The sequence below is a fragment of the Alosa pseudoharengus genome, unplaced genomic scaffold, assembly GCF_046254945.1.
Source record: "Alosa pseudoharengus isolate Yale_2024_CS ecotype anadromous, Long Island Sound unplaced genomic scaffold, YU_APseudo_1.1 YU_APseudo_1.1_scf_9, whole genome shotgun sequence".
NCBI classification, from domain to species: domain Eukaryota; kingdom Metazoa; phylum Chordata; class Actinopteri; order Clupeiformes; family Clupeidae; genus Alosa; species Alosa pseudoharengus.
In genome coordinates, this window is record NW_027468881.1 from 35,311,510 (window position 1) to 35,326,300 (window position 14,791).

At 43.6% G+C, this 14,791-nt stretch overlaps 2 protein-coding genes across 2 annotated transcripts; one reads left to right on the forward strand and one right to left on the reverse strand.

Annotated features, from left to right (window-relative positions):
* The first annotated feature begins 277 nt into the window (after window positions 1–277).
* ackr5 (atypical chemokine receptor 5) lies at window positions 278–5,881 on the forward strand. The gene is made up of 2 exons (XM_076276731.1): window positions 278–388; window positions 3,439–5,881. The coding sequence occupies exon 2, from the start codon at window positions 3,442–3,444 to the stop codon at window positions 4,531–4,533; it is 1,092 nt and encodes a 363-aa protein (XP_076132846.1). The 5' UTR covers window positions 278–388; window positions 3,439–3,441; the 3' UTR covers window positions 4,534–5,881.
* Window positions 5,882–7,349: 1,468 nt separating this feature from the next.
* zbtb39 (zinc finger and BTB domain containing 39) lies at window positions 7,350–14,218 on the reverse strand. Its single transcript, XM_076276478.1, has 3 exons — window positions 14,089–14,218; window positions 11,450–13,044; window positions 7,350–10,437 (listed from the first exon to the last, which is right to left on the reverse strand). The coding sequence occupies exons 2-3, from the start codon at window positions 13,022–13,024 to the stop codon at window positions 9,508–9,510; spliced, it is 2,505 nt and encodes an 834-aa protein (XP_076132593.1). The 5' UTR covers window positions 13,025–13,044; window positions 14,089–14,218; the 3' UTR covers window positions 7,350–9,507.
* Window positions 14,219–14,791: the final 573 nt, after the last annotated feature.

Consider the following 14,791-nt stretch of genomic DNA (forward strand, 5'->3'; position numbering starts at 1 on the left):
CCAACATGATTGCCCATAATATCAGTCAATCAGATGTTGGTTACACTATTTGTCATTTAAAGTGACATCCGATATTTAACATCTCACCTGTCTCCCACTTTTGAATTCTTACCAACATAAACCCACTTGTGCATCTCTCCCTTTCCTGTTGAGAGATAAGTTAAGAGGATATCCTGTGCGTTCAGACCAACAGGGACAGAAAGAGAGAAAGAGAGAGGGAGGGGGGCACTTTAATACTCGTGTTGTTAGCTCCAGCCCCAGTTACAGAAGTCTCTGGACATCAGGTTTCCCTCGGCACAGATCCCCCCAGGATACCTTTCTGTTTTTCAGAGGAGAGGTCCCCTTCTTTGCTCACCTCGTCATCCCTGCACGGGTACCTGACAGCCAGGTAAGGAAACGCTGTACGAGCTGCTTCTCTGAAACCTCTGTTGAACATCATCTGAAAACTGCTGCTGGCTGGATGCACAGTAGTGTTTGCCTCTGTTGCGTTTCTCCACTAGCAGTGCTTAGTAGTTTGAGGTTGGAAAAAGGTTACAGGCTGTTCAGGAACTTGTAATCCCTGAGCAGTCTTAGCAAATGACCCAAGATCTTTTGCAATGTGATGTGGGAATGAATAGTTAGCACATTGTTACTGTTGTCCAATGAAGGAATTATGTTTTAACACACTTATGTACTTAAGAATGTTATGCATACATGTGTCAAAAGTGTAAGGTGAGCTATTTTTTTGTAAAACCTGGATAACATTTGGAATCCCATGATGATCAATAACATCTATTAGGAGATATAATCAGACACCATGTTCAAACAGTATATACTGTGTAAAATGCAAATAAAAACATAATGTGATAATATAAGTCTAAACCCTTATTTAGCCGCAAAAAGGACATATAGACAACATATCAAATGTTGAAAATGAAAATTTTGACAATTTCATGGAAAATGCATTGAATGTAATGCCAGCAACATGTTCCAAAACAGTTGGGCCAGTGTGCTGCCTCATCTCTTCATTTAACAAAGTTCTGTAAAAGTTTAGGAACTGAGGAGACCCGTTACTAGGTTTTGAGAATGAAATGTTGTCCTATTCCTGCCCGATATAGCATTTCAGTTGCTCAACAGTATGGGGTATTCTTAATCATGTTTTTCATTCTATGATGCACCTAATTTGACAGGTCTGGACTGCAGACAGGCATTTTAGCACCTGGACTCTTCCTCTATGGAGAAATACTGTTTAAATATGTGCAGAATTCATTTTTCCTGAAATATTCAAGGTCTTCCTTGGAAAAGACATTGCTTACGTAGTATATGTTGTTCAAAAAAACTGTATACATCATTCAGAATTGATTGTGCCTTGCCAGATGTGCAAGATGCTCCTGCTGTAGGCACTAATGCACCCCCACATCTAATGCACCCCCACACCGTCATAGATGAGTTAAGTTTCGAACTGAGCACTAGTTGGATAGGTTGCATTGCCCCTCTCCTCTTTAGTGCAGATGAGCCCATGATTTCCTAAATGAATTATCAATTTTGATTGGTCTAACCACAGGACCTTTTTCCACGTTACATGAATCCATTTTAAACAAGCTCAGGCCAAGATAAGACAGTGGTATTTCTGTATCATGTCTAAATACAATTTTGGCTAGTTTAGACTAGCATTTCTGAATTGAGTATCAAACTGTGCTCATAGATAATGGTTGTCAGAGGTTTTCCCATAGCCCATACAATTTTTTTTTTTTTTTACAGAAACAGATCTGGTTTTAATGCAGTGCCATCTGAGGCAAAGATCTGAGCATCTGAAATTCAAAATTAAAATAAATTTTCCATGATATAGGCAAATTATTGTCTGTGTCCTTTTTGCAACTATGAGTTTACAAGATTTGCAGATTATTACACTCTGTTTTTGTCCAAGGCCAGTGGTATGGCATCACATTAGACATCTAAGGACATAACTAAGCCCATGTATAACAGCTATTAATCAACAAAACCATTTGGGGGCGGGGGGGGCTACTGAAGATGACAACTGCATCACTTGTCAAATGAACATCAATGAACAATATGTAAGGGCCTACCCACAGCTTAAGTCAGGTGGCTTGGTTTACCCAACATTTATAATTACAACAACACTATTTCTACTCTTTACAAAGTCTTACCATTTCGAAACATACAAAGATTTCTGAAGTATTCTGATAAATGTATTACAAATCATTACATATCAAATAGACAACAGGCACAGAAGTATTTTAGCTGAAGCTGTATTGAAAGTTGAAGGATTGAGGAATTGATTTCCTCACTGTCACCACCCTCAATGGTCATCTAATCATGCCCACTTGATCCCTTAGATCTGGTTGATTTGGTGCATTAACTAATTATGACCACCGCGCAGCGAAGCGGCGGTCATATAGGTTTAGTCAGATTTTTTTTCTTTTCTTTTTCGCATGTCCAAATAACCCCACATGGATAGCATGGAACCTCCTTTTTTCGTTTTGATCTGTAGCCCCCCCGCTGGACTGGACCCCCCGAAAGGAGGGTCCAGTCCCTCCGAATGCATTCGTTCATGGGGGGCCTTACAATAAAATAATTTATGTGTACATTTAGTGACCGTACAACAACAAGGATTCCCGGGACACTGAAAGACCGGGGTACACAAAACTTGGTGGGCATGTAACCCCACATGGATAGCATGGAACCATCGCTTTTCGTTTTGATCTGTAGCCCCCCCGCTGGACTGGACCCTCCGAAAGGAGGGTAGGGCAGACACAGTTTTCTGAGAACCGTAGGGCCTAGGATGACCAATTTTTTGTGTATGTTTGCCTCCAGGGGTCATGTAAACCCATTCCATATGCACACATGTGCATAAACAGATACACACGCACACATACATTCACAGTAATCCTACGTATGACACATACTCACACAGTAGACATATATACGCATGCATGCACATGCACACACACAGGCACATAAACAAGCAAACACACAAGCACATGCACATGCACACACACACACACACACATAAACATAAACATGTACACGCACACATGCACACAATTCAAGAATTTCTCAGAATTATGAACAGGCAAGATGGGGGTGGGGTTGTATAAAATGAATTTTACATGTGAAATCTATGAACTAATCATGTTTTGGTACTTGTTGTCTAGCAAATACCAGTGAGAATTGAGTGTGCACAATGCAATTTAGTGTTAGAATAAAATATGCCTTTCAGCGAGATTTATTTTTATGGAAAAAATGTGCTGGACTGGGCGGCGGTCATATTTTGTACCGCTCTGCGGTACATCTAGTTATTAACAGCTGCAGTGACCTGGACCTGTACTGTTGTTGCTAATCATGCAGTGGTCCAGAAAAAAGTTTCTTTCCTTCCTGTTGCAGTTTATCAAATGTGACAAATTTTGAACTTGAACTCTATCTAACTTTCTTGAACAGATCATGACGTTGGATGACATAGCGCTTCCCTTCCATGACCACTACAACTCCACATACGACTACAACAGCACACCGTGGTTCTTGTACGAATGCACCCTCAAGCTGGATCATGACTACAGACGCATCGCCCTCTTCCTCATGTCCTTGTTTACCTTCATGGTGGGCCTGGTCGAGAACGGCCTGGTGCTATGGGTCAACTGGCGGCGGCGCCACTCGGCTAGCGGCGTGCTCTTCTGCGTCCTCAACGTCAGCCTGTCTGACATGATGATGGTGCTGACCTCGCCCTTCTACATGCTGGAGTTCACCATGGACAAGGTGTGGATCTGGGGTCGCTTCCTCTGCCGGGTCACCCATCTCATCTTCCTGCTCAACTTCTACAGCAGCTCCTTCTTCCTGGCCCTCATGACCCTGGAGCGCTATCTGAGTCTGGCCCGGCCTTCGTCCCATCCCTTCTTCCCACCAGACCGCTCCCGCCGGTGGCTGTTGTGTGGCGGGGTGTGGCTGCTCTCGCTGGTGCTGGCCCTGATAGAGAACGTGCACGTTGACCTGCTGGAATGGGATGAGCCTGGCTGCTACCTGATGCCCGAGTACAACTACACCGGCTGGTTCGTGGGCTTCACCCTCATTGCGCTGATCTTTCAGTTCCTGGGCCCCAGCGCGGTCATCATCACTTGCAACGTGCTGATAGCGCGGTTAGTCCGCTCGGCCCCGGATGTGCAAGGCCGGCGAGACGTGTGGCTGGTGCACGTGTACTCGCTGGTGTTCGTGCTGACCTGGCTGCCCTACCACCTTGTGTTCTTCCTGCTGATGCTGGACGACGTGGACCCACACGTCTTCTCCTGCAACACCGTCGAGGTGCTCTACTTCTCCTACGACATTGTCCAGTGCGTGTCCCTCTTCCACTGCGTGGCCAACCCTATACTCTACAATTTCCTAAGCAAGAGCTTCCGCACCAACCTCATCAACGCAGTGGTGCAACACTTACCTCCACCAGAGGCCAATGCCAACGCAGCTGATGCCACTCCAGGGACAAAGACAGGGAATCAGCGCAAGCTCAGCAACGCCAGCACCAGCCAGTCCGATGTGGGCTCCTAGGACATGACAGCAAGCAGAAAATCAGCACTAAGACTCCTGTGAGATGCTGAAAAGTGTACATTTGTGTTCGTTTTAAGATTCTGTCACAACCTGCAGGGGTAGGGAAAAGCATAGAGACCAACATGAAGAGGCAAAAGAAGTATTTCCTTTCTCTCCCTCGCAAATGTTGAGTCCCACAGGAACTTCCTAGAAAAAATCCTGAAATCTGGGGATTACATTACATTAATACACAGGATTAGGTGTTATAATCCCTTGTGCCAAAATCCAAGGTAAATTTACCAAACTGTGGACACTTATTCTATCTAAATATGAGTCTCCTGTGTGAAGGAGAACTACAGAGGGGCATATGAAATGTTTTTCCCCCTATACTGCAAACACTCTTCTGCACTGCATTCATAGTACCAGCCTCTAAAGCGTCAATGACTAAAGCTTTGTCCATTATTTGTATTGTTATTAAAGAAAAGTCCACCAAAAACTAACATGCACAATACAAATGAATAAAAAAATAGCCTGTAAATGAGATATGATCTATTGTTTTAGAAATGTGGACTTTTGCCCTCTTGTAATTACAGTTTGAAGACCCATTACAAGTTTGTTTACATACTTTAGGCTCATTTTCTAGAGATAAATCAGAAAATCCATCAACAAGCAGAACATCTTCCACAAACTGGCAGACCACGTCAAGTATATTACCACAGCCAATTACATGACACGATCATAACACTGGAACCACATGTCTGTCCCGTAAAAGCACTTATATGTGGTAGACTCATGCCTTAGAGAAATTGAGTCGTTTCTTTCCATTCTAATTTAATTTCTTAACCTATACTGTATAAGCCAATGTTGTAGAAAAATATTTGTATTGATTTCAAAACATGGTATTTAAAATCACTGCAGAACAGAGACACATTATTCAGGCTATGTTATCACATCACAAAGCCAATGTAACAGTTTGAAATAGCAGTGTTTACTGCTTTAGTATTGTGACTGTGGGGCACCTTTGTCTATGTGTTTTGCAAATAATAAGCTGTGGAAGCGAAACGTAATCATTTTGTGGATTTCATGTAAGGATTTTGTGTATAAGATTCAGGTGTTAGGGATGTAGATATTTCTACCGATATTTTCAAACTCATTTTAGCGGATTGCCGATATATACAAATCTTTTTTTCATTTCCTTTAAGGGTCTTTCCTGTACTAGAATTAACCATTTGTTCTTATTTTGATGGCCTATTCGTTGCAGATACAGGCACATTTCCTTTAATTCTACCCCAAATCATTTCAACTTGGTAAAATGTAAAATATGCAATTTGATATATGACATTTTCAAATAAAAGTAGGTCTCATCCTATTTGAACAGGTCTGTATGATGCTTCCTCTGAAACCCTAATTGTTTGTTCCAATATAGTCTTGCCGATTTTCTGCCAGGAATATCTGCAGAATGTTGTACCAACAATATCGTGCATCCCCATCATCGGGTGTCTAAAATATTTGTAGCAAAGTGCAAGCTGACTCACTCGTATAATAAAGTTCTAAATGTGAACCAAAACAAAATAAAGGCAATTATGTAGGGGTGTGAATCTCTCATGTAAAAGACGATACGATTCACATCTAGATACATGGGCACGATTCGATACAAGAAAAGATACATGTTCATAAAAAACGATTCAGTACGATTCGATGCGATTCGATGCAGTTCAATGCAGTTGAAGAATGGAAAGCATTCTGAAAGATTTTTTATCATTTGCTTAAGGTGCAAATTAATTTTATATTATAAATGATCATGGTCATGTCAATTAGGCAAAAACAAATGTGTGAATATGATTATCTAAACTGAGGTTTGTATCATATATTGTATTGAAATGAAAAAAGAATAGTCTACATTTCAGCCAAACAAAGCAGCCAGATACAACATTTTAGAGTTATATCTGATTGTTTTCAAGGAGCTGTAGCCTATTGTTGAGGTAAGACAATACCGAAATAAAATAAAACGGTGCTTAAGACAATCTTGGCCTTTTCTCATAGCTAGAACAACATAGGCCAATGAACTGGGCCTATTTTGTTCCAAGTCTGAGTGAAAATGAACAAAATAATAATAATTTGTACATCGTTTTAGCAGCAAGGGAGTGAATATGAACAAAATAATAATAATAATTTGTACATCGTTTTAGCAGCAAGGGCCAAATTATTCTTTAACATTAAGGAAATCCCTTCATCAAACGTAAGGCTACTCTACAGACTATCGTTGCCGTTTAGGAATGCTATAGTAAGTGTTTAATTTCGCGCTGGATTTTGACAAACAAAAGAGTAAAATCTGTCAAACAACGACAGAGTGCGAGTTGTCACGTGCTTAAGTTGCAGTAGATGTATGGGTAATGAAGTCCTTTGTCTACTTTAGGCAATGAGTATAGCCCAAAACGAATTTCATTACCCACAAATCCGTGCCACGTGTAGTTTCAAAACAGGAAGTGGGATGAACGCGCTGCTTGCAACGTAAATCAGAGTCTGAGCGAGCAGAAAAGGTTATGAACCGATTTCTAACAAGTAAATCGATATAACCACCGGTTCATTTTAGTTTTATTCCGATACGGGGCTTCACATATCGATGTAGCCGTATCTTACACGTTAAAAACGGATACCGATACGTATCGGTTAATCTTTACACCCCTACAATTATGGCAGTCTGCTGAATACATGTATCTGCTTCACCTTAACATATAATACATTATAAAAAATATATATACAACTAGTGTGGGTTTTCAGAACTAATAACTAGTATTCACTTAAAAGACGTAGATACACTGCATTGGGTTTGCCTAGCAAGGAACCATTTAATTCTCTAATCACCATAGTTTAATCATGACATATTATTTTCTTTCGATATTTTAATTTCACTTGGAAAGACAAACCATTAGAATGTTTTGAAAGGCATTCTGTGTGTTGTGAATGGTAATATGTTTAACAAAACAAAGAATAACAACTGTATAAATAAAATAAATAAAAGTCTGACAAAACAGGAGATGAGGCCCATGAGGACATAATCCACGCTTAAGGTAAGCACTGTCTGTTGGAGAGTCCTCAAGATGACCGAAACATAATCGAAATATAAACATGATCTAAAATGACATTGGCATATAAAGCTTATCAAAATGTAAGTATTTTCTTATACATAGACAAATGGCACAGAACACAGACTGGAACATCTGTTTTACACAACACAGTTTTGCACCAGTGTTGGCTCTTTTCACCAATTCCTATATTGGCAGTACCACTGATATGTCTCTTGGAAGAGGAGTTATCGATATTTAAGTGTTCAAGATTATTAAGTATACTTAAAGAAGATGGGCATTTTTCAACCTAGGGTCTACTTTTGAATGATAACTCATGAAGGAGTAAATTTTTAACTGGGATTAGAACAACGTCAATCGGGGCAGTTTATCTTGCAAGGAGAAAGTCTGAACAAGAGTTTGGTAATTGACTTGAACGGACTTTCTCCTCACAGGCATTTTCTGGTTATACTCAAAACTCCAATTGATGTTTTACTCCCAAACAAAAATGTAGACTCGTTATCATCCAAAAATAGACCCTAGGTTGTAAAATACAGAACTTCCACGTTAACCTATTAGAACACCACAACAAACCGATGTATTACAGACACACACAAAATATTCCACATAAGATTATACATGTATACCTACGTGACCGCTCTAATATAAAAATAACACAATTGACTTTTGAAAGAGGAATTATTTTCAGTAATTAACAGTTATAAGTAAAAACACCTCACCTGGTCAGTGTGCAGAACGAGGCTTTTCTATTGCTCAGAACTGCGGTAGCATAAAGGTGAAATATATAGTGTCTTGATGTCAAAGACAAAAACACTTTCAAGACCAATACAGTAATGTACGGAGCCCCTAAGGGGACATAAGCAAAAAAAAATCTAAAGTTTAGTTTCATGTGCTCACGTGAAAGTTTCATGTGTGGACATGAAAGTTTCATGTGCTCACGTGAAAGTTTCATGTGTGGACATGAAAGTTTCATGTGAAAAGGTTTTGCGTGCGCACACAAAACTTTCATGTGCTCCCGTGAAACTTTCACGTGCGCACATGAAAGTTTCACGTAAGCACATGAAAGTTTCAGGTGAGCACGTGAAAGTTTCACGTGAGCACACAAAACTAAACTTTAGATTTTTTTTTGCTCATGTCTCCTTAGGGGCTCCGTACTAATGCCATTCTGAAGGACAAGACTATGATTTAGCACACTATAGAATTGCACATTCTATAGGCTTAGAGCTTGAAAACATGTTTTTCTTATGGATTTGTTTTCTTCATGTTTTGGTTTACACAGTATATAATCCCAGACAAACAACAGTTGCACAAACAATATCTATTAAAACGGTCTGATGCTGTTGCTTTACTATGCCCTTAGAATGATGACATTTTTGTAAGTCTCAAAGCATTTTCGAATTCTGACAAAAATAACATATTGCACCTTTAAAGTTAATTTAAAAAGCTTGTTGTGTCTTCCATGGCTTAGGCCTGAGAGAGCAAATAGAATCTGAGGTGATAACCACTTACTTGATAGTACTCTAGGGATTTCCACCCACACAAATCATATGCTGCCATCAAGTAGCCATGGCGCTACCCAATTTCAAAAGGTTTCATTTCACACGCTCAACACATACAGCAGTCAACAAACATTACTATGACATTGCTTGGAATATTGACCATTAAGTAATGGACAGAGTTTTAAAAACTGCTACGCACCGCATAAAGGCTGATTTTTTTTTCTTCTGTAGAACAAAAAAAAATGTCTGCTATACCATCTCAAGATTTCACATAGAAAAGCACAATGGTTATACCAACAGGCAGTTAAATACATTCTGTGTCCACGGAGCTATGGTCCCCTGGCAAACACAAGGAGGTTAAGAAATAGGAAACACTTAGGACAAGGCAGTGGGGTTGAGATATCGACAACTCAGGGGACATCCAGGTTGGACAGGGGCTCTTTGGAGTGGTCGTTATACATGAAGGTCTGCTCGATGTTGAAGTCTGGGGGCAGATGGTCCTTGTGCAACTCCATGTGTGAGGAGACCAGCTTGAGCGTGGAGAAGTAGAGGCCGCAGACAGTGCAGCGGTACATGAGCGCGCCAGAGTGGGTCTTCAGGTGGCAGATCATGGTTGAGCGGCCGCGGAAGTAGCGGAGGCACACCTTGCACTGGTAGGGCTTCTCGCCGGTGTGGATGCGGAGGTGGTACGTGAACTCGCCCGAGTGGGCAAAGCGCTTCCCGCAGTAGCGGCATCGGTACCACTTCTGCTTCACCACTCCACCCATCGCACCGCCTGAGCCGTCATTGCTGTTCGGCATCAGCCCGCCAGGGAAGCAGGGCAACCCTCCCTGGAGCACTTTGTCCTGGAGACCCATGCCCAGGCCGAAGCCCAGGTTGAGTTTGCCCAGACCGCTGCCTCCTCCACCACCATCCATTGGGGAGGAGGACGAGCAGGATGAGAAGTCCAGCCCTGTGTCGTGTTTGCGCTTCCTAGCGCCCACCCAGCCCTGAAGGCCCAACTCTCCCCCGGCGTGGGCGCTCAGGTGGCTATGGAAGGTGGCGGCCGAGCTGAAGGTCTGTGGGCACAGGAAGCAGCGGTAGTCCTCCTCCAGGCCGTTGGCGCCGTCTGGCCCTCCTCCCCTGGGCAGCATGGAGGTGTCGGCATGCAGCACCATGTGCCTGTCCAGCAGGGGGCGCTCCAGGAAGCCGCAGGCACACACCGGGCAGGAGAAGGCAGCCAGGGAGAGGTGTGTGAGGGCGTGCCACAGCAGGGCACAGAGGGAGGGCTGAGACAGTTGGCACACCACACAGCGCAAAGACTGGGCACAAACGTGGGTCAGCAGGTGCTCTCGTACAGCCTAGGGATAGAGACAAGAAGTCACAAGAATTATTCATATAAAAAGAAAAACACAGCTGTTTTGATGAGCACATAACTGATTGTGTTGTTTTTTTATGGCAGAGAACAGCATTTGGTAAAATCTAGTTGGAAACAGCAGAGTAACAAGCCTGGAAGCCAGTCGAATTTAGCCCCGCCCACAAAATTTGAGGTCGGGAAGTTCGGTCTAGACTTGTTCTGTACCAGAGCGGTTCAAACCAGAAAAAATCCTGAATGGTTTTGTTCAGAGCTAAAAATGCAACTGTGTTTGAGGATAGATGTAGGATGCTAGTGACAAAATATTAGCTTTCAGTACGATGTCTTTGTAATTAACGTCTAATTACAAAGTGTCGATGTCTTTCGTAAATGACGTCTAATAACATTCATCCCGATTCTCCCTAACAAAAACGCTGTTGCTAGAAGGTAAACATTTAAGATTTCACCATCACGTCTGTTTTCACGAAGATTTAGACAGTGCAATAACTTTAAAGAAATGACCAGAAAACCATATTAAGGCAATTGTGAAGAAGGATGGTTCGGGTGTTCTTCCTACAGGATTCACCCCCTGTATCGGTTGAAACACGCCTCATAATCACATCCCAATTGAGCAGTATCAGACTCAAATTCTGACTACAATTAAGTATGAAGAGGTCAGGCTACAGAGTAACAGGGTGTCCATTCTAATAGTTCTAAAACTTTTTCCATAGCACCACCTAGTGGCAGCATTTGTTTTAAGTATCTCAGACAAAAGGATGCCTTTCAACCACCAACACTTCATGTAGTTTCATGATCTCTTATCAAGATCATGTAGTGTCATGTTATCATATCTTACCTTAAATTGCCAGTTTTACAGTCATTGTAGCTATTGAATTTACAAAGCAGAGTTTGGACATCTCCTAGTTTGGGAACTGATTTATCTTTGGTATGGGACCTGTTGCTGTTTCCTTTTAATATCATAATTGTTGATAGGATGTTGGCGTCTTGAGACCACTCACCTTGAAGTCTTTGGCAAAAGGTTTGGTGCATACGGCACACTGCACTTCTCCCCCTTGGCTCTGGGTAACACTGTTGAGCTGATCGGGGGAGGGGAGGCTGTAACAAGCTGCCGACTGCCGGCGGTGGCGCACCAACTTGGCCTGACTGCAGAACTGCAGCTGGCACATGTCACAAGAGAACAACAGGATGCCCACGTGCGAGAGAGCGTGAGTGACGCTGGCGCCATGCTCTGGGAAGGCCGCTCCACACACGCGGCACTCGCCCGTCTCTGTCAGGTGCGTCTCGGCGTGGGCCCGGATGGCCGTGGTGTCTGCTGGGAGTGCCAGCCCACAGGCTTTACACGCGGCCGCCGCTGCCATGCCTGCCTCTCTGGATGGATCATCCGCGCCGCTGCTGCCATTCCCACTGCCGTTCTCGACAAACACCAGATCTTCTTCATCCTCGTCCTCCTCTTCCTCCTCCAGGTAGCGCTCCTCTTCGTCGCTCAACTCGATGATTTCCTCGGCAAGCCCTCTCCACTGCTCAGCCCCCTCTGGCTGCTCCCCGGCTTGCGACGTCCTCCTTCTCTCCTCCGCCTCCTCCTCTTCAAAGATGGTGGCCACCACTCCATCCTCCACTGGTCCCATCTGCAGGCCGTCCAGAGGCTCCGCACAGGAGGAGGACGGAGCACAGGTCTCGTTGCCCAGCTGGGCAGAGGAATCTGGGAAGGAGCAGGCCTCCGAGACCCTGCTCAGTGGGACACTGGTACCCGCTAACGTTTTAGTCCCACTGACCACTGCTTGTGTGTTCTCCAGCTCACCCCGCTCTTTTTCTGTCCTTTCTTCCATACATCCACTGGCCACCTCCTCTTCCTCCACTTCCATCTTGAGCTGAAGAGGGAGCACCGGGGGACACTCTGCCACTGCATGCGAGTGCTGTGCATCTGAGGAGGGCTTGCTGTCTGGCACCTGGCTGTACGCAACGTGTGACTGTGCGTCCTCAGCCTTTGGTGACAGGGAGAGTGAAAGGGACACGGCGTGAGGCTGGCCCAACCTGGAGGCTCTGCCCTGAGAGAATGGTGACGGGGTGGCCGGAGTCGGGGCAGCAGAGGAGGAAAGCGAAGAACAGGACGCGGCAGAGGACGAGCACACAGAGGCAGCCATGGCAACACCAGCTGATGCGGCCTCAGGGTCCAAGTCCCGCTCGTGGCCGCACTGGCCCGCGGAGGAGCTCTGCAGGTCAGGGAAGGTGGCATGGCACGCCTGCACCAGTTCCCTCACACCCAGCCTCTCAGCAAGCTCATACAGCACCCTCACATCGATAAGGTCAGTGAAGATCTCCCCCGTGTAGATGAAAGTGAGCACCTTCTCAAAGTTGGCTGCCGACACAAAGTCCAGGGAGAGAGTGGAGCGCGGGCCTTGAGAGAAGAGACTGTGGAAGTGTGTGCATGAGCAGGCCAGGACGGCTCGATGGGCTGGAAAGGAGCGCCCACCCACCTGAAGCACCACATCGCAGAGGAGACGGGACAGGCGGCAGCGGTTGAGTTCAGAGAGGAGACGCACCGCATGACTGGAGCCCTGCAGCCTGATCCTCATACCTGGCTAAAAGGTTTGTCCTGTTGGAGTAGTGAGAACAAATCAGCATTACAACACATGCAAATCAAAATGTAGAGAAAGTTCGAGGCTAGTCTTTCCTACGAACAGGGCAATGGCCTTCTGTGACCTGAACTGTGACTGAGCTATTTTGTGACATTTTAGGTTAGAGACACAAAAGGCCCTAGGGTTTGAGAAACTGAACATACACTTCACACACCATAGCTAATTTCAAGAAAAATTAAGACGGGTTGCGCTTTAGTCACATGTCAAGTAATGTTACTTGTCAACTTGTTTGATTACCCGCTTAAAATAAATATCGCTCTAGGCCGGGAGAATGCAAACCGTTGAGCAAGTAGTGATAATTAACACTCAAATAGTAATAATGCTGCTGAAACAGAATTGCTTTCTTTTATGCTGTTGATGTACATTTACACCAGCCAACGTGAAATAAAGTTGCACGTACGTGCTACACATGGACATAAAATGAAAACAACTATCGCCGTGGCAAACTTAAGTTGACTATCAAGTGCAGCATCTCAAACGTGAGCTTGCTAGGTAACGTTAGCTGTTTGAGCTAACCAGCTGATTTGCACTCTAGCAATCCCGATGCAATGAACAACATTTCTTGCGATAACGTTGCTTCATGTCTAAGTTAGCCATCAGACACAAGAGTCAGATTACACACGTAAAATGTTGGTGCTAAGGTTAAATTAGTCGCTAGCGTGGGTTGCCACTTCAGTTTGCCATCTTGTATGCTAGCTCAAGGGATGGAAGCAAGATAACCAACATAACAAAGGCGACGGACGTTGGCTACCTAGGCTAATACTATCTAATTTATACTTCGCTTGCAACCTAAAGATAGCAAATAAACGGACACGAGATTGATTTTGTACGTAGCAAGACATATTTGCTTTGGACCATTTTGTCAAAGTTTTGAATAACCAGTAAGCTAGCAAGCTAACATTCATAGCAAATAACGTTGCACTAGCCAGCTAGCTAAGAGCTATAACAGGCTAGCTAACTAACTTGCCAAACAGTAAAATTTACAAACTGGTGGTGTTTACCCATAGAACTAGAGAAGCAGCAGTTTTCAATAGATAGCTTTCCCTGTGGTTGTCAAACAGCAGGCTAATGATGACGATGGCCCACTTTTGAAGCAGAGGGAACAAGCGAAAGATGCTTGTGACACTCGTGAATGACCGACGGAGACTTGCCCATTTCAATGCCCCTGCCCCTTCATTCGCATACAGGTAGCCTAAACAGAACTTCTGATTGCCATTCACGAGACAAGGAAGACATTTAATTTATAATGTTAGTAGCATTGATACTCTCACGGTCATTGCACTTTATTTCCCCAGACAAATTTCAAGTAGAGGTCAAACATAATGGTAAAATGAGAACTGAATCACACAGATTGAGTCGGAACAGCTGAAACATATATTATTGGAGGCTATCCGGGTAACTTTAGGCTACCTTTTCATTCATTCATTATCTTTACCATTATGTCATTCATTCACACTGTCTGTGTGCCAAATGTCCAATTAGAAAATGTTTGAAGAAGACGGCACTTTAAATGAAGAGATTCAGCCTTTTCCTGAGTTAGACCACATTAGATTAAATTTAATTTTGTTGAGTAGACTATTTCGTGTTTAGTAGATTAACTAGGCCTGCCTATGGCTTCAAATATCAGTTATCTTACCAGAAGTGCAAAAATGCGATATGAAGACTCCAACTGTAAGCAAGTAGACTATGGCTTCATCTGTATAA